At 42.1% G+C, this 24,636-nt stretch overlaps 1 protein-coding gene across 1 annotated transcript in view; it reads left to right on the plus strand.

Moving 5' to 3' along the window:
- The window catches only part of DLGAP2 (DLG associated protein 2), a 287,488-nt gene that overhangs the window by 236,210 nt on the left and 26,642 nt on the right, over positions 1-24,636 (plus strand). Inside the window, exons 8-11 of the mRNA XM_075557186.1 lie at positions 12,153-12,502; positions 13,707-13,748; positions 20,171-20,256; positions 21,975-22,390. Coding sequence (XP_075413301.1) covers positions 12,153-12,502; positions 13,707-13,748; positions 20,171-20,256; positions 21,975-22,390 — 894 coding nt within the window. The remainder of the gene's footprint in view (positions 1-12,152; positions 12,503-13,706; positions 13,749-20,170; positions 20,257-21,974; positions 22,391-24,636) is intronic.

The following is a 24,636-nucleotide window of genomic DNA, read 5'->3' on the forward strand; positions in this document are numbered from 1 at the left end:
ATGGGTTTCAAAGACAGCAAGCAGTTGGTTTTTTAGATCATAGGAAAAGGGAGATTTTCATTTACTTTATATAATTCTGGGTGTGGGAGGGAGTAGATAATAGCCTAGCTAAAGAATTTAACATTTGAGCTGTAATAGCCTAAGTAAAGACTTCAACATTTGAAGTTTACTGACAGGATGAAAAATTCAACTGACTAGAACTTTTACCAAAATCATTCAATAATAATCTCTCTTGTTCTGCAAAATTGTTCTCCCAGGGGTTGTTCAATTAAGTCTACTTTATGCATGGTTCATTGTAACCAGCCTGGCTTCCATTTTCATGATTCTTAGGACGGGTTGGTTGGCAGGTGGACATAAAATTGAAAATAATATCCATGATTTCCTGGACATCCAGGAGCAATCTCTCTGCATCTTCTCACCATAACTCAAGTCAATTCTCTATATGTGCTAGAAGCGAATGATTTTTTAATTAATCTAATCAAAAAAGAAAACATTGTTGAACTATGTTTTTAAAAGGAAATCAATTTCAAATTATCATCTAGTAGCAAATGCATTCTAAGGTGAGGTGTGACATTTAATGTTCCTGTGATCACCGAGAAAAAATCACAATATCCCCTGTAATTTTTTACAAGCTATTTATACAAGAAAATTGTAGTTGTGTTGTCAACTGTTTAAGCTCTTTATAATGTACTAGACACCTTTAATAAGATTCATAGTTAAATATGTATGAAAGAAGACCTTTGAGAAAAATTAATGAGCCTAATGAGGATTTTTAAGTATATTTGCTTTAATTCTCTAGGGAAATCTTTTAAATTGATTATCTGCCATTGCAGCTGTGCTTACCTATGACTCGTCATTATAACACATATGTTTCACTGTTCACAGGTAACATGAACAAAACTGGGAAAATCCAATACATTTTTCATTTTGTTATTATTCTAATAATCATCTAAACATTGTAAAGATTAATATGAATATATTAAGTCCTGCCTACCTATTAAATCTATTTCCTCTTTGATTTTCTATTTTCACTATCACATTTGTTGTGATATGAAAATTCTTCGGAGATATTTCTGCTAAAGAGAACCAAAACACTATGAACTTGGCTATCTGAGGTGATACTCAAAAGCATGTGTTTGCAATTATAAGCACAGGGGAAGCTTACTTTCCACTACATCAGTAGCACTCAGGATAGTCACTAAAGGTTAAAGACTGCATTATCAGTAAATGAACCATGCCAAATAGGTTAACTTGAAAACAACCACCAAATGTCCAATGTTGTCATATGAAAACACTACCAAATTGCCTTCTTTCTTTGTTACCCTGTCATTTCTCCCATGTATGTGTGTCTGTGACAGTGTGCTTGCCAGGTCAATACAATGGAATGCTACTAAGAAAACCTTAATAGAATATGAATTTTTTAATGACTGAATGCACTACCTTGTCATTCTTATGCCAATTAGAAAGAACAGGGAATTGTTGATGCCTAAACAAAATGGATGATAAGTCAATTTCCCAGAATGATCTCTTCACATACCACAAAGTAGAAAATGATTCCTACTCAGAAAGACAAAATGATTTGGCTAACATAAGTTTGTGAACCTCAACCCTACTGACCTTCTGCGCTGGATAATTCTTCATCGTGGATGATGTCTTGTGCATTATAAGATTTTTAGCGACATAAAACAGACGTGGCTATTACTTCCAACAGGTCACTGCTTTGAAAATCCAGCAGAGCAGTTCACGTCTCAAGCAGGGCGTTGCTCAGAGTTGAAATCTAATCAAATGGCAACTAAAAATAACTGGCTTCCACCTACTAGAGACCAGTAGCAACCTTCCATAAACTCTAACAAACAAAGATATCTACTAACCGTTACAAACTTCTCCTCAGGAATTTCCCCTTGCTTAAATATATCTGCCATCCATCCAAAGTTCATTGTCAGAGAATTGTCAATGAGTGATGCGAATACAGAATTAAGGCTAGACGCATTCTCTTGTGTGTTGCCCGCTTTATCGTACTTCCACTCAAGTTAAGACACTCAAGAGAGGGATCACAGCGTGAACAGTTCTTGTAGTTTGCATGGCGTGAGTGCAGTATGCTTTAAGTGTAGATTAGTTTGCATGGCGTGAGTGCAGTATGCTTTAAGTGTAGATTAGTTTGCATGGCGTGAGTGCAGTATGCTTTAAGTGTAGATTAGTTTGCATGGCGTGAGTGCAGTATGCTTTAAGTGTAGATTAGTTTGCATGGCGTGAGTGCAGTATGCTTTAAGTGCAGATTAGTTTGCATGGCGTGAGTGCAGTATGCTTTAAGTGTAGATTAGTTTGCATGGCGTGAGTGCAGTATGCTTTAAGTGTAGATTAGTTTGCATGGCGTGAGTGCAGTATGCGTTAAGTGCAGATTAGTTTGCATGGCGTGAGTGCAGTATGCTTTAAGTGCAGATTAGTTTGCATGGCGTGAGTGCAGTATGCTTTAAGTGTAGATTAGTTTGCATGGCGTGAGTGCAGTATGCTTTAAGTGTAGATTAGTTTGCATGGCGTGAGTGCAGTATGCTTTAAGTGTAGATTAGTTTGCATGGCGTGAGTGCAGTATGCGTTAAGTGCAGATTAGTTTGCATGGCGTGAGTGCAGTATGCTTTAAGTGCAGATTAGTTTGCATGGCGTGAGTGCAGTATGCTTTAAGTGTAGATTAGTTTGCATGGCGTGAGTGCAGTATGCGTTAAGTGTAGATTAGTTTGCATGGCGTGAGTGCAGTATGCGTTAAGTGTAGATTAGTTTGCATGGCGTGAGTGCAGTATGCTTTAAGTGTAGATTAGTTTGCATGGCGTGAGTGCAGTATGCTTTAAGTGCAGATGTAAGCATCAGACTGGATGGTCAGTGCGGCTTCGCGTCTCCAGCCCTAACCTGTTCTAGTCTGGTCGCTTCATACCCTCCGACCAGCTTAAATCCACTCCCAGCCTGAAGCCAATCTCACTACTGTCGGTCAGCCTGCTTTTTAAAAATTCTGGAGGAACAGGAAATGTCTCAAGATTAAGTTTTGCCTAAGCCAGCCGATTTTCAATCACTTTTTAAAACTGCACCAATTCTCTATTGCCCGGGTTAACTCTTTCCAAACTTTCAAAATGGTTTTCTTACCAAATCTTGTCATTTCTTATTCATACCAGAGATTAGTTATTTCATACTTCACTGTACACAATATGTCTAAATTTCATATTGAGCTTAGAAATGGCTTTTTTTACCCATGTTTTTACCCATGTTTTTTGAGAAACACAAACCAATTTTCAGGTTTTCATGCCCAAATAATTATCCTATGTGAAGTAATGACAGCCTTTCTTAGGTTGCACTATTACTTCTCTTGGAGCAATTCACCTCCTCTGAATATGTAAATGCCAGTGATTGGAATATGATTCCAAACACCAGCCACCCTCTAGGACAGAGCACGATTATGCCATAGGGTTTCAATGATGTAACACTGATAGAAGCAGATGATCTCAGCTTTCTCCTTACAGCACAGCTTGCTGGGCTTGGACCTCAACCTTCTAGTTAACAACGGAATTTAATCACTGCGCCTCCAGGGCCTCTCTCCATGTTTAGGGTAACCTAAAACCAAGCCCACTGATATGGACTTGGTGCCAACGCATACTGAAAACTCTAGCTATGTTTTCTGACACTGTAAGTCTTCACAAGAGCAAACAACCTCATCTCTCTCCAACAGGACAGTTGGTGGTTTCCAGCTGCCAAATTTGTAGTTATCAGCCCAAAACCTAGCCATTGCATTAGGGGTAGAGTGCCATCATTTCTAGAACTATTTTTACTGGGTAATCTTGGCTGTACTATAAGGTTACCGGGTTTTTGTTTGTTGTTGTTGTTTATCAAACTTGGTGAATTCTACTTATGTTCCCAACACTTTGCTAAATGAAAATGATAACAAGGTAAACTAAACCAGACATATATGTCTTCAATCTGGAAGAGCTCAGAGTCAAATAAGAATACTGCTCAACAGAAGAAATGCTATGATGTAGATAGTTACCAATCTTAGTAAAGGGAAGACATGATCAAGACAGATACCTGTTTCAGAATTACTCCTGCAATGATGTGAGAACCATTTAGCGAAGAGGGTGAATAGAGGTAGGACAACCACTTAAGCAAACCAAAAACCCTTCTGTCATCAATTTTCTCAAGTTTATTCTGATGCATAGGGACTGCCCCCTTTTGTTTATGAGACTAAATCTTCTGAAAAATAAACATCTTTTTCTCACAGCGCAACTGGTGGGTTCAAACCACTGACCTTGTGAGTGATGTTTCATTGCATATTCCACTATGTCATCCAAGACGCCTCATAACTTAGAAATAACCTAGTAGAGAGATAATAAGAAGCTCTCTGGCCTGGGATAATGAGAGCGAAGAGGAGGAAATAGACTAAGAATACAGTTCACAAACATTATTTTTAAACTTTGGAAATAACTCGGAAGTGAAAGAGACTTAGGAGAGAAATCAGTGTTCCTAGTCTGGAAGAGTACCTGAAAGGAGTTGTCATTACACAAGACAATTAATAGAAGGAGCCAGTGTGCTCAGTGAGTAAGAAGCCTGCATTAGGGAGTTATTGTAAAAAGGTAGTGAATGAAGAGACAAAAAAGGACACTTGTCAGAGAATTTAGAGAAAGAGAAGAAAGGAATAGTAAATGTAGAAGACTTTTCAAGAAGAAAAAACATCGTTTGTTTTTTTTAAAAAAAAAAACAGCCAAATGGTAAAAGATGAGTAGTCATGGTGGTGGAAGTTATTAGGTACCTTTTGCACGACAAAACAAAATATTTCCCTTTCTATAACGTCCTCAAAATTGTCCCTGAGCCCATCTTAGCACCCACTGTGTCAATCCATCTCCTTGAGAGTCTTCCACATTTTCCCCTCCATTTTGCCAAACGTGGTGTCCTTCTCCAGGGACTGACTGATCCTGACATGTTCTAGTAAGTAACATGAAGTTCTCCCATCCTTGCCTCGAAGGAGCGCATAGACCACACTTCGCCCAAGACAGATCAGTTTGTCCTTTTAGCAGCCCATGGTACTTTCAATATTCTTCTCCAGCACAATTCAAATGCCTCCAGTCTTCTTCACTCCTCCTTATTCAATGTCAATCTTTCTCATGCAAAGGAGGCAGTGGGAAATGCCGAGGCTTGAGTCAGGAGCGCCTTAGTCCTCAAAGTAACCGCTTGGCTCTTCCGTTCTCTAAGGAGGTCTTGGGCAGCAGATTGACCTAACTGCAGGGAATCTTTTGAGCTCTTGACTGATTGCAGAACCAAGAAAGACAAAATCCTTGACAACTTCAACCTTTTCTCCATTTATCATGATGTGACCTATTGGTCTACTTGTGAGGATTTGGGTCTTTCCATTGAGTCGCAATCTGTACTGAAGGCTACAATCCTAGACCTTCATCAGCAAGGGCTTCAAGTCCTCCTCACTTTCAGCAGGTAACGTGTGTCTTCTGCATGTTGCCCTCCTCCAGTGCGGGTGCTGTGGTCTTCTTCAGATAATCCAGCGTCTCTGTTGGTTTGCTCAGCACAGACATTGAACAAGTGTGGTAAAAGAACAGAAGCATGGTGCACACCTTTCTTGATTTCTAAACCATGCAGTGTTCCTTTATTCTGTTCTCCCAACTGCCTCTTGATTGATATACAAGTTTCACATGAACCTAGTCAAGTGTTTTGGAATTCCCATTCTTCTTAAGGTTATCCATAATTTGATCCGATCCACACAGTCCAATGCCTTGGCATAGTCAATAATATACAAATAAACATCTTTCTGGTATTCTCTGATTTCAGCAAAGATCCTTCTGACATCAGCAATGATTTACCTTGTTTGTCTTCCTCTTCTGAATCCTGCTGGAACTTCTGGAAACTCCCTGTAAATGTATTGCTGGAACCATTGTTGGATGATCGTCAGCAAAATTTTACTTGCATGTGATAGCAGTGATATTGCTCTGTAATTTGAACATATTGTTTAGGTCACTTTTCTTTGGATTGGTTACAAATATGGGTTTCTTCCAGTCAGTTGGCCAAATATCTGTCTTCCAAATTTTTGGACATAGATAAGCAAGTGCTTCCAGCGATTGATCAGCTTGTTGAAACATTTCAATTGATATTCCATCTATTCCTGGAAATTGGGTTTCAGTTAATTCTTTCAGTGCAACATGAACTTCTTTCTCCAGTGCCATTGATTGTTGCCATATGCTACCATATGCTACTTCAAATTATTTTTGGTTTGTTGACTATGTTGTTGCAAAATTTTATTTGATATGAATCAGTGATGTTGCAGGATAGCAAAATGCTATCATGAAATATCCAGCTTCTTTTTATTGCCAACGTCATAGTTTCCAACTGCTCTTCCTTCCTCCTTATTTCCAACTTTTGTTTTCCAATCACCAATAATTATCAATGCATTTTGATTGCATGTGTGATCAATTTCTGAGTGAAGTTGTTGATAGAATTCTTCAGTTTCTTCCTCATTAGCTTTTGTGGCTGATCCATAAATTTGAAACATAATTGTATTGATTGGATTTTCCTGAAGGTGGACAAATATAACCCTAGCACAGACAACATTGTACTTTAAGATCAATTTTGAAACGTCCTTTTTGACAATGAATAGAAGACCATTGAAATGAACCTTTGAATTTGGTAGTCAGGAAATGATCACCAGTTAAGTGGTACAGCAGTGAGATAAATATACAGGAAATGACAAAGTAGAAAAAAGAAGGAAAATTTATCTTTCAAGTTGGTGATATAAAAAGGAAAGAGGGGAGACACACAGGCTTCTCAGGCAGGATCATTTTTAAGGATCCAGGATCCTGGGACAAATGTTTTGATAGAGGTGAAAGACGAGCAAAGCAAGAGGGAATGTCAAGGACAGAGAACGGTTTAAGGAGTGACAGTGGGACCAAGTATGGATTATGGAATACCAGGTCTGATGGTAACACTCAGACATGGTGCTTCCATTGTCAAGTGGTTCAGCATTTGCTACTAACCAAATGGTATCTACTTCCAGAAAAAAAATACAGCCAAGGGCCACCACAGGCCAGCTCTACTCTGCCACGTAGGGAGCTATGAATTGGAATTGACTCTCTGGGACCCAACATGAGGACACTCCGATTGGGGCCAGACACTGTTGGCGTTTTTATGTACACTGACACATTTCATCCTCAAAGCAAAGCATGAGGTAGATACACGGTTTACCTTTACATCACAGATGAGGAAAGTGGAGCACAGCAAGATAAGGAAAGGCTCATTGAATTCTATAGAGACAAGAACCAGATTAATATCCCCTTAGGGTTATGGCAGGAGAAGTTGGAAAGAAATGGAGAGCCAATAATGAGTACAAGAAACAATAAAATGTTCTAGAAATGATTGTGGTGACGATTGCACCACTCTTTTAATGGGTTTAAACCATGGAATTATATGATATGTGAATTATATGTCAATGAAACTGGTAAAAATTTTAAAAGAGAAAATGCTAATTACTGAACATCAACAGCTAATAAGAAGCAGAGCTGGGATGTAAACTCATACTGCCTGACTGTAGGATCTGTTACTAACCACCTGTTTTTTCTAAAATAGAGGGTTGGGGAGTCATGAGGAATGGATGAAACTACGTAGGCAGAAACCTAAGAATTGTGGAGTGCACTCATGCCTAAGACTTCTGCAGTTCTTTCTCAAGTAGGGCCAGATCATGAATTCTGTACAAAAGAAAAGTGGCTATGGAGTGGGCGGGTCACTGACACTGATGAAAACTGGCAACAGCTGCTGTGGGGAGTGAAAGTGAGAGCCAACTCGAGATGAGTAAGTGGAATGCTAAACCGTTCTGAGGATTCAGCCGAGGTTGGAAATTACAAACGTGTATCCAGACCAGTCGGGGTGGTTATGAGATTTTCTCCAGCAGCTTTTGGCAGCCTGCGAGCAGCAGCGGAGGGCTGGGCTCATTCAGCATTCAGCAACCACGTACCACGTGCCTAGTGTGGAGGAAGTGTGCAGATCCATATAGTGACTTTGGCAGAGGAAGGGATTCCATTGGATGTCTCGAGGCGGGTCTAGAGGTTAAAAGGCTGATGGTGAGAAGAAAGCACTAAATATGTAATAGAGCAATGCACCTGGAGCTCTCTGAATGTTAGTGAGTGAAGCTATAAGAGCAAGAGAGCCAGACAGAGAATGAAAAATTGAAGTCAAAAAGAGCAGCATTGCAGGACTAAAAATTTCACAGGCAAAGCAATTTTTGGAGAATTACCAAGTTCAGAGTATGAACATATTTATGATTTGCTGAAATAGGATATAGATAAAGGTCTTCTTACACAAAGCAAAATATTTTAGTAACTTTGAAACCTAGGAGTTAAGAGAGGTCAGGATATGGATCTCTGAATCACCTTGGAAAATGTCAAGAATTCAGGTAGAGCAATTAAATTGGTGGCGGGTGGGGGGCAGGGCTTGGGAAGAGGTGAGAATTCTTTTTTTTTTTAAACATTTTATTAGGGGCTCATACAACTCTTATCACAATCCATACATATACATACATCAATTGTATAAAGCACATCTGCACATTCCCTGCCCCAATCGTTCTCAAAGCATTTGCTCTCCACTTAAGCCCTTTGCATCAGGTCCTTTTTTTCCCCCTCCCTCCCCGCTCCCCCCTCCCTCATATTCCCTTGGTAATTTATACATTGTTATTTTGTCATATCTTTCCCTATCGGAGTCTCCCTTCTCCCCCTTCTCTGCCGTCCATCTCCCAGGGAGGAGGTCACATGTGGATCCTTATAATCGGTTCCCCCTTTCCAACCCACTCACCCTCCACTCTCCCAGCATCGCCCCTCACACCCTTGGTCCTGAAGTTATCATCCACCCTGGATTCCCTGTGCCTCCAGCCCTCATATGTACCAGTGTACAGCCTCTGTCCTATCCAGGCCTGCAAGGTAGAATTCAGATCATGGTAGTTGGGGGGAGAGGTGAGAATTCTAATGAGCATGACAGCCAAACTAAAAGATTGTGGACAGGAGATGGGATGAGAGTAACATTCCTATAAGGAAGAGCCATGCCCTAATAGACTGGGAGAAAGCCAGATTGCCACATAAGAGTCTCCACTTAAAAGGACTCACCTGTGTTTAAAATGTCAAAGAGTGCATACACTCAGAAATCCACACCCAATGCCATCAAATCACTCGCAACTCATGGTAATGTCACGAGTTACAGAGGAGAACTGCTCTGTAGGGTTTTCTCCGCTGTAAAGGAAGCGGTTCACCACGCCGTTCAGCCATGAAGCTGCTGGCTGGGTTCAAACTGCCAAACTGCATCGGGTCGCAGCTGCTTCACTTGCACTGCTCAGAGTCCTCATGGAGTAGATAAGCGTTCCTAGGTTTAGAGTTCCAGCTCACATAATCTTTGAGCTGCTAGACTGGTGAATTACATATAGTAAGTATGTAAATAGATTTCTTTAAAAATCAATTGACATTATTTTTTTTTAATAAGCCCCTTCCAAAAAAGAGCGAGATGGTTTTAGATGTTTCTTTTGCAAAGATAAACTTTGGAAGTCCGGTGTCATTTCATTTTGTGCTCCCTCACACATTCGGTAAGGGCCACCTCATCTTCCTCTGTTGGTTTCATATCCTTGCGTTTTCTTCCCAGTGCACCCTTTAAAACATACAGTTTATGTATGTTCATTTCTAACCCTCTGCAGCAGATCTCAGAACATTAGTACTGGATGAGCGCAATTTGCTTTGTCGTGCAGAGTTGTTTACTTGAGGTGATACTTGAAAATGTATTTTTAGGAAAACCCATTTATGCAGATGGTTAAATGGATGGAAAAGAGGGTGATGTGTATGAAGTGCCCATAAGTGTACACAACGCAACCCTGGGAGTCGGTCTTTCTCGAGGCCAAAACAGCAGCGCATTTCTCGAGGCACAGGTTCAGAAAGTTCTTTAAGAACATCTTTGGCCAAGTTATCTCTGCAGATGATGCTAAAGACTCTCCGGAAGACGTTTATGTGCGTGTCTTGTCACTCAATGTACCGAACCTCCAGGACCCTTCCAGAGCCTGTGTCTAAGAATGTGTTGGGTTCACATCGTATTGAGGGCTGTCTGGACACACATTAGCAGTTCTTTCAAGATGAAGGAAAATAATAAATTTTAATAGAAGGCCAGTTCACATCAGAAGAGAATATGAAGTTTTAGCTGTGAAACTAAGAAATACCTTGAGTGCTGACAAATTCACCTAATATCTTTTGAGGAACTTGAAAACTAATATCATTTTCATCTCCAAATGCATTTTTCACTTTAGTTGTCTTACTTTAAAGTTAGTTTCAGCCCTAGTGATCGTGTGGGTTATTTGTTGGGCTGTGTTTTTTGGTTGGGTTTCGAGAGAACCAAATCAAGTGTGTGTGTGTGTGTGTGTGTGTGTGTGTGTGTGTGTGTGTGTGTGTGTGTGTGTAGAGAGAGAGAGAAAGGAAGCTTATATCAAGAAATATATTCACATGCTTGTAGAAGTGATCAAGTCCAAATTACAGGCACGTGCCAAGTCCATGTCCATGGGTGCTAGGCTGGAAACGTCTCTGGATTTACATAGCTTTGAGAGCAGATAAACCCAAGATCAGCAGAAAGGCTACAAGCTGGTGACTGGAGATGAATAAATTCCAAGTAGGCAGGTCAGATGGCAGGCTGTTGGCTCAAGTCCAAAGAATTGGAAGTCAATGAGCCAAATGCTGAATTCAGATACAAGAAGAAGCTAGCAAACTCTCCACAGTGTCTACTTATATAATAAACAGGCCGGATCCCTGAGGAAAGCTCAGGGCTGTGACCTGAGTGCGGGAGCAGCACTCCACCCTGATCTCCTTACAACTGCTTGGCTGCTCAAGCATGCTCCTGCCATGAAGTCGAACCCCACCCTTACGTTACGTCACATCGCAGGGGATTGCTAGGCCTCGAGGCCATGCCTCTGAGAATCTCGACCCAGGAACCGGAACTAGCACTGGCTGCTAGCTACAGGGGTCAGCCGTCCAACTGCACCAGCCACTGGGAAGGAGAGGGATGAGGCTTTTCTACTCCCGTAAAGATTTACAGCGTCGGGAACCCACAGGGGACGCTGCCCTCTCTGTGCTAGAGGACTACACTGAGTCCAAATTGACCTCATGGCACTGGATCTGGGTTTCTTTCTTTCTCACAGTAAACGCGCTGTGCCTTGCTGACTTGCCCAAGCCAAGCCAGACCAAGCGCACGGCCTGCTGTGTTGATTCTGACGCATAGGGACCTCACAGGCCAGAGCAGAACTGCTCCAGAGGGCTGCCGACGCTGCGCTCTTTAAGGAACTGGACTGCCACCGCTTTCTTCTCCAGAGCGGCCAAGTGCTGCTTCTGCCATCCCTTCAGTTAGTGCGTCATCCGGGCCACGGGCAGAAACTGACCGGCAAGGGGCCCCGAGATGAAGGTAGACTTGAATGTCCTGATGTATTTTTGCGGACTACCTAGTAATCTACAGCCTAGCAGGGCCCACCCTGAGGAATGCCCCTTTCCATCCCATCAGGGCTTGGGCCTGAGTAAGGGGCAGAAGAAAGTTCTGGGGAGCAGAACGTTTTCTAATGTGATATATTTTTCCATTATAAAAATAATAGTCATTATAAGCATTTTTTAGAAAATACAGGCAAAAAAATTTTTTTTTGAAAAAGATAAAACCGACAAGTAGGAGAAAAAAAAATCACCCGTGTTATACTCGGAGATAACCATTTCTATGCCTCTCTGACCATTTTTATATGCATAAGCTTTCTTTACAAATGTATTCTTTCTGGTTCGGCCTGTTCATAACCTACCATTATGAAATGAGCATTGCCTATAATACTTCGAATTTCATGAAAAATCACAGGTTAGCCGCACTTCTGTCCTGCTGAATTTCAAGTTAGTCACTGGTGCCTCGATTGCTGGAATTTTAAGTGTGTTTATTAGGTTTGCCTTTTACAAACAGGTCCGTGTAAAATACCACTGTGCATAAAACGTTTCCCTCGTATCTTGTATTATGTTCTTAGATTGGGTGTTCAGAAATGTGATCATAGGCTACACACAGGTGTAACCTGCAGGCCAGATGCTGAGCGGGGGAAACTACACTTACTCAATTGGGGCTTTTCTTTTTTCTTACAGCTGTATCATATACAAATTACAAAAAAACACCCCCACCGGTACCCCCTCGGACCACCTCCAAGCCGCTGATTTCCGTGACCGCCCAGAGCAGCACCGAGTCCACCCAGGATGCCTATCACGACAGCCGGACGCAGAGGATCTCCCCGTGGCCACAGGAGGGCCGCAGCCTCTACAACTCTACCGACAGTCTGGACAGTCACAAGGCCATGAATCTTGCTCTAGAAACTGCCGCTGCTCAGCGCCACGCCTCTGAGAGCCAGGGCAGCTCTGCGAGGGCCGGTGACAAGGCCATCTTAGCGTCCAAAGGCGAGGACTTCCTCAGCAGCCGGCGCTCCTCCATAGGGATCCAGGTAGCCTCCGGTTAACATGCACCTGCGGTGAATGACTCTACCCGCTTCTAGCATAGTCTCAGGCGGTCCACTTCCCTAGGTCTGACACGTGACCAATCCTGGGTTGGCGCTCCTGGCAGGGCAGTGATATGTCCGAAAAGGCCCTCGGTTCATGTTGCTCAGCCCCCAGGGAAACGGGTGGGTGAATCTACCTGCGCCGTGTGCTTCCCCTGTGTTCCTACCTGTCCCCTGCCTCTCTACCCAGGGCATGATCCCCACTTCTGTGTTTCCTGGGGGCAAGTGGCCACTTGGAGAACAAGCATGAAGACAAGTTATGCTGAGACTTAAGACAAGTGGGGTTCGGCTTTTCTTTTCTGGGGTTTGTTGTTGGTGTTGAGTGTGATTTTCCAGCAGCTTTTCTGTCTCACCACCAAAGAGTGAAGTGAGAGAAAGGGCAGAGGACAGAAAGGGGAGCGGAGAGCCTCTTTCATACAAAGCTCAGGGAATGCTGGCAGTTTCCTCAAGCTAGGCCCTGCCGCCACCTCTGAGCAGACTGCAGCTCGTCTGTGGAGGGTCCTTAAGGCCACAGATGCTGCGTCCTCGGCTCTCAAACCAGAGGACTGACCAAAAACGTTGAGCTAAGACTCAGATTTGGTGGTACATGCTCTCTGATTTTGAATAGATCACTTTGACACTCTCTCAGGAAGATCAATATTTTAAGCCCAGATGCGGTGTAAGGTAGGTACTGTGCTCAAACACAGGACCAATATGTCAGGTCACCTGACCCAGTTGCACATATGTCTAATTAAGGGCAGGCCTGGAAGTTTGCCTTGGACCAACCAACGCTCTTCATTCCTGTCAGGGGTAGCTTGCCTCCAAGCTCTTCCTGACACGGTTAACCAGGGGGCTTGAGAAGAGGCCTTTGCCGCTATGACTCACCTCTGGCTTCCTTTTTACTCCTCCATTAAGCCTGTGACCAGCCAGACATTTTTAGAATCAGAATGCTCAATTGCCACTGGGCCTCCTCCCCCAGGAAGAGGTCAAGTGGAACTCTCCCTATCAGACGTGCCTGGTGGTTGGCCTGGGTGTGAGAGGTTATGCTATGTCTTGGATCTAAAGGGGAGATGGAGCACCTATTGCCTGGAGGAGCAGGGTGGGGAGGCGGCCCACTTTCATAGGTCCTCTGAACCAGGTCTCCACAGTGTGGCTTCATTGTTTTGTTTAGGATTCTGAATTCCCAGAGCATCAGCCATACCCAAGGTCAGATGTAAGTACCAAAATATACTCCAAAGCCAAATACGCATGAATTTTATTTTATCTACCTTCTTTGGATGATTCATCAACTGCTCTTGTCACCTCTCTCTGTCCTGATCCTATATGTCAGGTACTATGCTAGGTGCGTTCCTATTGCTGCCTCGTACCCAATGATGTATAATTAGTCCCACTTAAAGGATGGGGAAGACAGAGCTCAGGAAGATGAAGTAACTTGCCTGTAATCAAGGGCCTTGTTTAGGTCATAAAGGTAGGATGTGAGAAAGTCAGGGTTCCTATGCATATCGCTCTGGCTCCAAAGTCTGTTTGCAATAGAAGACATAAGCGATCCCCAAAATTCACTAGGCCTAATTTCAATCCCTCAGACAATCATCATTTTCTGGTTTTCTCACCTGCCATCCCCCACGGGTACTTGCCATACTGCCCAGGACAGCATTAAACAAGCATGGCAGGGTATAAGCAAATCAAAGGGAAACATGAAGCTGCTGGCTTTTTCTAAAGTGAGCGGGAACTTAATTTCAGAAAATCATCAAATGATATTAACATGCTGACAAAGGATGCCCCCACTTCCTGCCTACCTCCATTTTGTATGCCAGCAGCCCCTAACCATTTCTATTTCTCCCTTACTCACTTCTCTATATTGACCCACCTCCAATTCATCTTCTAAAGCTCAGGTCATGCATGTATAGCTCCGAGAAGCCTTTCTTGACACCATCCTCCCAAACTGCCTTCTGTGAAGACTGGGACTATACCTGATGCATCTTGCGATCCCCAGCACCTAGCACAGAGCCTGACACATAGTGTGTGCTTGATAAATGTTGAACAAGTGAGTGAGTGAATGAATGAATGAATGAGTGGGTGGCTAAAGATAAAAGTGAATACAAGTGTGAGCTCATTCAACTTGTCTTCTAAGCCAGTAAAAGATGCACAAAGTTATGTGAACACTTAACCTAGTAATTGTCCAAATGAAGTCTATTGAAAAGCCAAAGTCAGTCAGCACAGTCAAAGAAACTCAAGTATCAAGGTACAAAAAATAGTCAAGGAAATTAAAGAAAGTTGTGTTTAAGAAGCCAAGCCAAAAAGTAAAGAACAGGGAAACAGAATGAAATGGATAATTAAGCAAAGGCATAACGGTAAATAATAATAATTTCCTAACCTCTGGACGTTTTGCTTTGTCCTGACTCCTACGGCATGCTTGTTTATTCTCATAATAATCCTATGTGCTTGTTGTTATTATGCCCGATTTTTGGATGGGGCAGCAGAGGCCCAGGAAGAGTAAATTACTTGCCTAATGGTACATAGCCAAGAGGTGGCACATCACGATTGAAACCCAGGTAGGTCCAATCCTCGAACCCAAACTGTCTTCCCAAAGAAGAGAAACAACTCTGCAGAAAGACGGAATGCCTTCAGCAAGGCAGAGCTGAGTGTCATTCCCTCGGCCTTACGGGAGGGAAAGACAAGCCCAACCCCCACCACAGTGTTGGGCGCCTGGATATGTGGTGCTCTGCCCTACCCCCTTTGAAAGAGGAAAATGACTAGCAGTTTACCTGTTTTACTGGCATTGGCTGGAAGCTATTTTCCCTGACCCCAAACCATAAGTAACTAAGGAAGTTTGAAGGACAATTTGAATGTTAGCAGTTCTTGTTCTCGCTACTGAATAGAGTTCAAACTACGGAATGCAACTTCTGTGGAGCTCAGAGCCTCAATGAATCATTGACGTGTGAGGCAATAAGTCCTAAATTTACAGTCCCTCTTATGACATGACACAATTAATTTGTTCATAACTGCTGAGCTCTAGACCTAATGTGATTGTCCAGTGACTGGATCTACTCTCTGCACGCACTCCCCCATGGATGGAGTCCTCCCTCCTTGTGCACTTCAGCCAAGAGCAAGTTGGGAGTCCCTTTGTTACTCAGATCACTGGAGTCCAGCCTGTGGGACTCGCCTGGTACAGCACGTCCAGCCTTGTGCAGCTGGCCCAGTCCGAGCTTGGGGACTTGCCGGCGAGAGGCATCCGGCGAGGGATAAGAGAGGCCTCGGACCGAGGAAAGCCAGTGCAGTGGACTTTGACTGGTGGCAGCCCCTGTGTGGCAGAGTAGGGCTGCCAATGGCTGCGTTTTCAGGAGAGAGGACCGCACTTTTCTTCCCAGGTGCCTCTCTCAAAATAAACTCACTGCCGTTGAGAGATGCCGACTCATAGTGACTTAATAGGACAGGGTAGAACTGCCCCTGTGGGTGTCCACGACTGTGACTCTTTATCAGAGTAAAAAGCCTAGTCTACCTCCCACGGAAGAACAGTCCATTTCCCAACCACCGTCCCCCCATGTGCCTCTGGGTGGTCTCAAACCTGCAAACCGTAAGTTAGCAGATGAGCACATTAACCATGTACTCTACTCAGGGGCTCCAGGCTCAGGATAAGGATTCAGAAAGAACTTCCTTACATCATTCTGGTGTCCTTAAATAGGTCACCTGACCCAGAATCAATAATCCGGCCTACCTCTCTCTCTCTTTTTTTATTATGACAGTCACATTTTGCTCTCTCTTTTGTGTTTACTTGTCAACTTTTAATCTGCCGTTTGCTATTGAATAGCTTTTCATTTTCTTTTATGTGTGCGTACCTGTATGTGTGTGTGCAACCTTACTGAAAATGTTTACTGCGCCCAGGGACTGCCTCAACAGCACGATGCTTCCCGGGCTGCCAGGCACTGCCCTTTAGGGAAGGGCCTCAGGCTTGCAGCATTTCCAGTTGCCTCAGGTGAGGCCATCTATAAACTGGGAACAATTCCCACTCTATTAGATCATTAGATTGTGAACTTAAACGTCCACACCACAAGAAAGCCCTTGCTATTTGTCATGCCCTCACTAAGGTGACGTACAGCCTTGGAAACCCACAGGGCCAGTTCCACTCTGTCCTTGACCCTGTGAGTCTGAATTGATTCAACTGTCACTGAAATTTTTCATTCTGCCCCCCCAACCTCACTGAGATTAAAATGTTTATTTCCCACACTAATCTATGAGTTCTACCGCACCAGCCCTAATTTAACCCAGCTCTCTATCACTCTGCTCTTCGTTGTTGTTTATGTTACAGCTTCATAAGCATTTGGTGGCAACAGGGTTTGCAATTATATTTAACTCTTAGATTTCTAACAGATCCCTGGGAGTGGAGGGTGGAGAGTGGAGGAAATGACTTTGTATCAAAAGCAATGTGCCTGCCTTGCAGGATGTAAGGTTCTGAATGCAAAGCATAAAATGAGCTCAATTTCAGATCTGAGCTTGAGTTTGTTAGTCTTCTGAGCCAACGGCCCCAACACAAGGAATGGATTCTAGATGTTAAGGTCCGGGTAAAGGCTGGCATGTAGTCTGAGACTGAATTGGGATTGTCTTTCACTGCAAGCCAACGCTTATTCCCAGATATGAGGCCAGGGCATACAAGGGCCTGTGTACCTCTGCAGCCTCATCTCCCAACAGTTACACACACACACACACACACACACACACACAATTAGCAATGCCTTTCTTTCCATCACTCATTGCGACATGTTCTTGTGGTTGCTAGGTGCTTTCAAGTCAGTTCAGGCTCCCTGCTGAAATCACTGTCGACATTGCCTCAGTGAAAGCTAAGTGAATCTTCCAAATTCCCAGCGTACCTGAGCACTTCTCTACAGACGCACAGAGCACTAATTATTTGTCCGTGTGTCTGTCTCACCCCTTAGTCACTAAGCTCCTCAAATGTAGTTCTGACTTCTCAAATATAAAAACTCATTGCTGCCAAGTGGATTCTGCCTCCCGGTGACCTGGCAGGAGAGAGTGGCTCTGCCCCGCAGGGTTACCAAGGTTGCCGATCTTTGTGGCAGCAGACTGGTCTGTTCATTGGAAATCGAGTGATTTGTGTTGCTTCAGCTGTTGTCTCTCCTCAATTCCTAGAACAATTCTCTAGCACATGAGGGATATTTTAAAATAAGTGTGTCCGTAGGCTTCTGCAATCGAGACTTTCTTCTTGAAGAAAGAACTTCTTAGAGTTTCTTTCTCCCTGTGCAAGAGTGTGCATCTTTTTCTCTGATTTAACCTTGCTTTTTCTACCCTGCTCGTGCTTCTCTAGTCTTACTATTTTAAATTGACAAATAGTCACCTCGTTGTGACAACGCATGATTTCAGATCGCCCCTTAGAGCTTCACTTTCCAACATTCAGCCAAACTACTGTCTTGGAGTGGATTCCAGCTATGGGCCACCATCCAACTGGCCACGTAGGGTCCTTCACTCTCCTTTCGCCAGTGGACCAGCTGGCTGGTGGTTTCAAACTGCTGAGCGGTGTCATATGGCAACCACTATCAAATCTACAAAATGTATTAGACATATTTGTTTTCATTCCTATGTGAGAGCTTCAAACATTCTGGGGGTTGGGGGTTGGGGGGGGGGGCTGCATGAACTTTCCATGAGCTTTTGGTAGCCCCTTGTGTGTGTTTATCTACAGAAGAATATATTTACCTGGTGATCCGAACAATTATGTTGAGAGCATAGAATTAATATTTTCTGTAGACACAATTCTATAAATGGCTTTGCAATGAGAGTTTTATATGAATCAGGTTGTTTTGAGGTAATAAAGCTAAGACTCAACACCATTTCTTAAAATTTGCGTAAGAGTCACACAGGAACTGACAGGAATCTATCTGACTACAAAAGCTGTATTTTTCTAATTCACTCTAAAATTAGCATATTTTTTTCAATAAAATTTAGAGACTGGATGAAGGAAGGAAAACGTACTTGGCCATATTTTTGTTGTATGTGTTTCCAGTCACTTGTGTATGTATATGTATCTGTGAATTGCTTACATGTATTTTATTATAATTTTATATAAATAATTTTACTAGTTACCTCCAAGCCCAGCAAGTGAAAATTTAATAAAGCCTTCACCCAAAGGTGATTAGCATTAAAGTTAGAATTTTCACTAAAAATTTAACACAAATTAGGTAAAATTTGTGCACAGGTCTTTGGAATTATACCAATAATAGAAATTTGTTAAAAACCTGGTGTACCTGATCATTCTCCATGGCTATCCACTAACTAGGAGCTCTGGAGTCTCTAATTCACTACCTTTATCTGCTCTGAAGAAAACAGGCTCTGCTGTCCGAATATCGGGGTTTTCAATCCTAGTTCTGCCAAGAATAAGCTGTGTACTTTGGGCAAGTTACTTAACTTCTCTGGTTCCTCAACTGTCAACAACCGGCCAGTAACAACAGAATGGTTGTGAGGATTACAGGAAAAGATCTGTGTATTGTTCCTAACCTAGTGCCTGGTACGTGGTAAACATAAAGTAAATATTCATTTTCATTACTATTATTATTAATAATATTATTATTTCTTCTATTAGTCAGAAATTTAGTTCATCCTAATTTTCATAGAATTAGCCTTAGGTCCAACCACAAATTATAATTGTCCTTGTAAAGTTTTGCTTTCATAACTCAATATTTCTTAGCTTAATGGTTTGTATCTTTCCCTTCTAGTGAGTGCCAATATTTCTAAGGGAAAAATAAATGTTTTTTGCAAAAGGTTATGGTACTAGCAGTAGAAGTCAAAAATCACTTTGATACATTCAGTAATTTTTGTGAAATTAAAAAGAAATTCAATAGTTGAGTGCCATGATATACTTACTAGCCTTTGGTTTCACAAACTTTTCATATTCAGGCTTCTGGGGATTTTATTCATTTATTTTTTCATTTATTCATTGATTGATTGAAAATTTACTGTATTAGGATTCCCTCATGTAACATATCCACAGCTGAAGATCATTAAAATGCTTCATGTCAATGGGGGAGCTTTTTAAAAATACAGCTGCCCTGAGGGTCTCTATGGAATGCAGGACTTCTGCTCAGATCTGACCTCACCCTGCTGACAGTCCTGTGAGCTAATGCGAGGCACCACGTGTAGGTGGAGAGACTGCTTTAGTGTTTGGGATAAGATGCTTACGTCCTTCTCTGTCTTTTTGTATGTGGCTGCAGCCATCAGTAACATCTTATTAAGCTGCTTCTTTGTTTCTATTGCCGTGGCTGGTTCACGCTGGACTTCCTTGCTTCACTGTAGGATGTGATAAGAGCTTTTAGGTCCATGATATTGTCGCCCAACAAAGAGTCTTTTTTGCCTGAGCTGAACTAAATAACTTTATTTGCATAAATTCAAAAGACAGAAGTGCTGCGTTGAGTTCAAGTGGTTATGTAAAACTGGGTGAAGCACAGTTGCAACATAATTACACAAATGTAAATTGCATTTCCCTTTCTTTGTGATTTTAATGGGTCAAGTGGATCTCTGCATTAATTAAACAAATGCATAATTAATTACAGCCAATGAACAAGAAAAAAATCATAATCCCTTGCCCAGGTCCTACATTTCAGTTCTAAAATACGATGTTTTGTGTTGAATTAGGTGGAAACAGCTACAGATTCGGACACAGAGAGCCGAGGCCTACGGGAATATCACTCTGTTGGCGTGCAAGTAGAAGATGAAAAGCGGTAACTCAACCCCTCTTCACAATATATGGTGTTTCCCAAGTGAGAGCTATTTGTTAAAAACTTGAATGCAAGCTTCTAGCTCACACTGACCATCAATAATTCATGTCATTTGTAGAAACAGGGTCATATATTTATGCGTTTCACTTTTTAACGTTCAAGTATGAATTAACATTCACCTATGTCTTGTTTTCCCAAGAGCCAAGGGAATAAATTCTATCTAAAGTAATTTACCACTTCTGAAAGCAGAGTAGCTGACAGCTCTGAAAGTCAGTTTTCGATCCAAAGAAGAAGAATGGGTCTAGAGTGATGTATGTTTTCCCACCTGACAATATTAAAAGGCAGAAGGGAATGAAAGAGAAGCTCAAGGCCTTCGGCATACCAGGGTATTTTTTCAAATATAAAGTGTAGAAAGACATCCATTCAAGTTGTTATTTTAGCAACAAGAATGGTATACTCGTTTTATATTTTAAATAACATAGAGTATATTATAAAGTCCATGAAAAACTAATTTTAATGAGAGCATTATATCTGGAACTTCGATTAACATCTCTTAGGTAAAGGGCTAGTAGTATTCATCATAGTGGTTGGTAGGTTTTAGACCTCTTCATTGCGATGAAATTTGGCCACAAGTTTATGGCTCCCACAAATCGTCCACGTCTTCTCGAAGCTGGATATCTTTTGCACCTGGGAAACTGGGCTAGCTGCCCTCCCTCCTGAGCAGTGGTTCCCTCCTGTCATCCACTTTGCCTCCAGCGAAGGAAGGAAGTGGCAACTTCATTAGCCAGCTGTTCGCCCAGCTGTTTGCCATCTGTGGATTCAGTTGGTGAGGAACCAGAATTTTTAACTACAACAAACGTGGACTGTACACACACACACACACACACACACACACACACTGACACCCCATCCTCGCTGCTCACACCAGCAATATCTGGTGTCCAATTATATAGACCCTGGTTTCCTGCCAATCATTTCAGTAATTGGCTATGTGACAATAGGCTATTTTCAAATACATAACAATGAAACGTTTTTTCAATTTGCTGAAGACTATGTGGGTTCCTTATTTTAACCCCTCAATGAGATGGGTTGACAGCGCGACTGCCAACAACAGGCTGAGACACAGCGACAATGCTGAGACCAGCGCAGGACCCGGCAGTGTCTCATTCTGCCATTTATCACTTTGAGTCGAGCCAGCTGGATGACCACTAGCAGCAGCCACAACATTTTGCATAGAAGTTAAGAGGCTGGTATTAAGTTATTAAGCTAGGAGAAGAAACTCATATCCTGGAATGTGATATGAACGATCACTAGGACTCTGTATGACTTGGATATTTTTTACACAAAAGAGGCAACAAAAGGCATTGCCATATAGATAGATAGTATATATACATATAAAGGAAATGGAATAAATTTGAAGTACCTTGCTGAAAAAAGGCAGTATTTTTGTGGAATACATGAACTCCCATTCTATCCCATTCGGTAAAATAATAAATGCTAAATGGCTACCATTTAAACATTGAGACCTAGGTAGAGAAAGGTTAAAATTTTATTGAAAAACCAAACATCCTTTCAAGAATAAAATACAGCATATTTTATAGATAGAAACCATTATTTTTTTGTTTCTTCATGTCTTAAATTGTGGTTTAGGCTTGCTTTGGTTGCACAGTTAAAATCAGCTCAGAAAGGGTGCCGACTCTTGTCTCTTCCACCTCTCCCAGGCACGGCCGTTTCAAACGTTCCAACAGTGTGACTGCGGCTGTGCAAGCCGACTTGGAACTAGAGGGCTTCCCAGGACGCATCACCATGGAGGACAAAGGACTCCAGTTTGGTTCATCCTTCCAGCGCCACTCGGAACCGAGCACTCCTACCCAGTATGGGGCGGTAAGAACTGTACGGACCCAGGGACTCTTCAGCTCTAGAGAAGACTATAGGACCCAAGTTGACACTTCAAACCTCCCCCCTCCTGACCCTTGGTTGGAGTCATCTATCGAGACAGTAGAAACTGGAAGAATGTCTCCATGTCGCAGGGATGGGTCATGGTTTTTGAAACTTCTGCACACAGAGACGAAGAGAATGGAAGGCTGGTGTAAAGAGATGGAAAGAGAAGCAGAAGAAAATGATCTCTCAGAAGAAAGTAAGAACCCAGATTTCCTCTCCCCCCCTCTTTTCTTTAAGATGCTTGTAATTTTTCGTTTAAAAAAAGTGAATAATAAGAGGAAAAATTTCCTTTAACTACTTGAGTAAATAAAAGTAAACATGTTTTCTGACATCCTACTCAATTCTAAGAAAACATAAATAAATGAGTGGGAAAGCAATCACTAAAGTACTGAAGGGGGGGTCTCTGTGGTGGGGGTGGGGTGGGGGTGGATAAATTGAATATGAAATAAATTATCCTGACAGTTTCCTTGGTGATATAGTTTATCTTGTATTTCACTGGCCAATTCTCTAGAATTTTGGCAATAACCTCATATCATAAGTTTTGTTGATGTTGTTTTTCCATGTCATGAGTTTTTTGTTGTTTTCTAGAATTTTACTGTTCTATATGCATAAAAAGTTACTTCGGACAAAAAAATTGATGATAAATCAGAAATTAACCACTTAGGTGTATAACGCTAATCGGGAACTACCCATTGTCTGATCACTGTAGTAAATAGGAACATACCTAATTTCTCTGGCTAAGAAGGCACAAGTATTTTATGGTTCCAATCTTTTAAAGTGCTTTATGGTACAGATATGTCTGTTTCCCGTATAAAAAGAGACAGGATCTTTTATTTTCTTATTTATAAAGTAATTATTTTATAAACTTTATTTATATACTGAGAATACCAAGAATATTATAGGCCCCGTTGACTAGAGAAACAAATCCAGTGACACTTATGTATATTGAAGAAAGAGCTGTGTATCAAGAAGCAATTATATATTTAAAACAAAAACCCAGCCCAGTCCAACTCAAGTCCCTAAGTCTGATACTAGTCCCTAAGTCTGATACTAGTCCCTCAGGCTGATACTAGTCCCTGAATCTGATACTAGTCCCTAAGTCTGATACCAGTCCCTAAGTCTGATACCAGTCCCTAAGTCTGATACCAGTCCCTAAGTCTGATACCAGTCCCTAAGTCTGATACCAGTCCCTAAATCTGATACCAGTCCCTAAGTCGGATACCAGTCCCTAAGTCTGATACTAGTCCCTAAGTCTGATACTAGTCCCTAAGTCTGATAACAGTCCCTAAGTCGGATACCAGTCCCTAAGTCTGATACCAGTCCCTAAATCAGATACCAGTCCCTAAGTCTGATACTATTTCCTAAGTCTGATACTAGTCCCTAAATCTGATACCAGTCCCTAAATCAGATACCAGTCCCTAAGTCTGATACTATTTCCTAAGTCTGATACCAGTCCCTAAGTCTGATACCAGTCCCTAAGTCTGATACCAGTCCCTAAATCTGATACCAGTCCCTAAGTCTGATACCAGTCCCTAAGTCTGATACTATTTCCTAAGTCTGATACCAGTCCCTAAGTTGGATACCAGTCCCTAAGTCTGATACCAGTCCCTAAGTCTGATACCAGTCCCTAAGTCTGATACCAGTCCCTAAGTCTGATACCAGTCCCTAAGTCTGATACCAGTCCCTAAGTCTGATACCAGTCCCTAAGTCACTCTTTAGACTGACAGTGCTCATGCAGTGACGCAGCGTGCAGGAAGGTCACAGCCCAATGTGTGCAGAGCCCTGTGGAGCTGAGGTCCCTGGAAAATAGGGTCGGGAGCCAGAGGCTCTGGGGTGGCCAGCAAGCAGGAAAGTGAAAGCAGAGAGAGAGAGAGAAGCTTCCAGAGAGCTATGTATCCTGGTCGCCTGGAAGGGAAGTCATCAGGCTGCAGCCTGATTGACAGGCGCACTGCTGCTCCTATCTTCTTTCAGGTGCCACGTTGGCACAAAAAAACCTACCACACAGGAATATAATTGAAAAATATCTAGGGCTAGCATTTGCCTTTTCCAAAATAAAACTAAATAATGGTCTTACAGAATGTCTTGACTTGAAAAATCATACTCTTCTTAAATTTTTGTCTTTCTCTATGATGTTGATTCTGTCTCATAATGATTCTGTCTCAAAATTTATTAAAAAATTACTTTATAAATAAGAAAAAAGTAAGTGTATTTATGTACAGCTATTTATAAAGAATAAGAATATGGTTTCTGAAAAATCCTGATGTTACATTTCTTCAGGTAAATGGAAAGACATTGAGGAACAAAAGCTGCTGTCTCTATGAGGAAAGCATAATCCCTTATGGGATAAAATAGAAGGCAGCCTTGGGGTTTCGGAGACTGAAATCTCTGCATCTTTACAGGAGTAGACAACCTCATCTTTCTCCTGGGGAGCCACTGGAGGCT

This window comes from Tenrec ecaudatus, chromosome 8 (genome assembly GCF_050624435.1).
Source record: "Tenrec ecaudatus isolate mTenEca1 chromosome 8, mTenEca1.hap1, whole genome shotgun sequence".
Classification (NCBI taxonomy): Eukaryota; Metazoa; Chordata; class Mammalia; order Afrosoricida; family Tenrecidae; genus Tenrec; species Tenrec ecaudatus.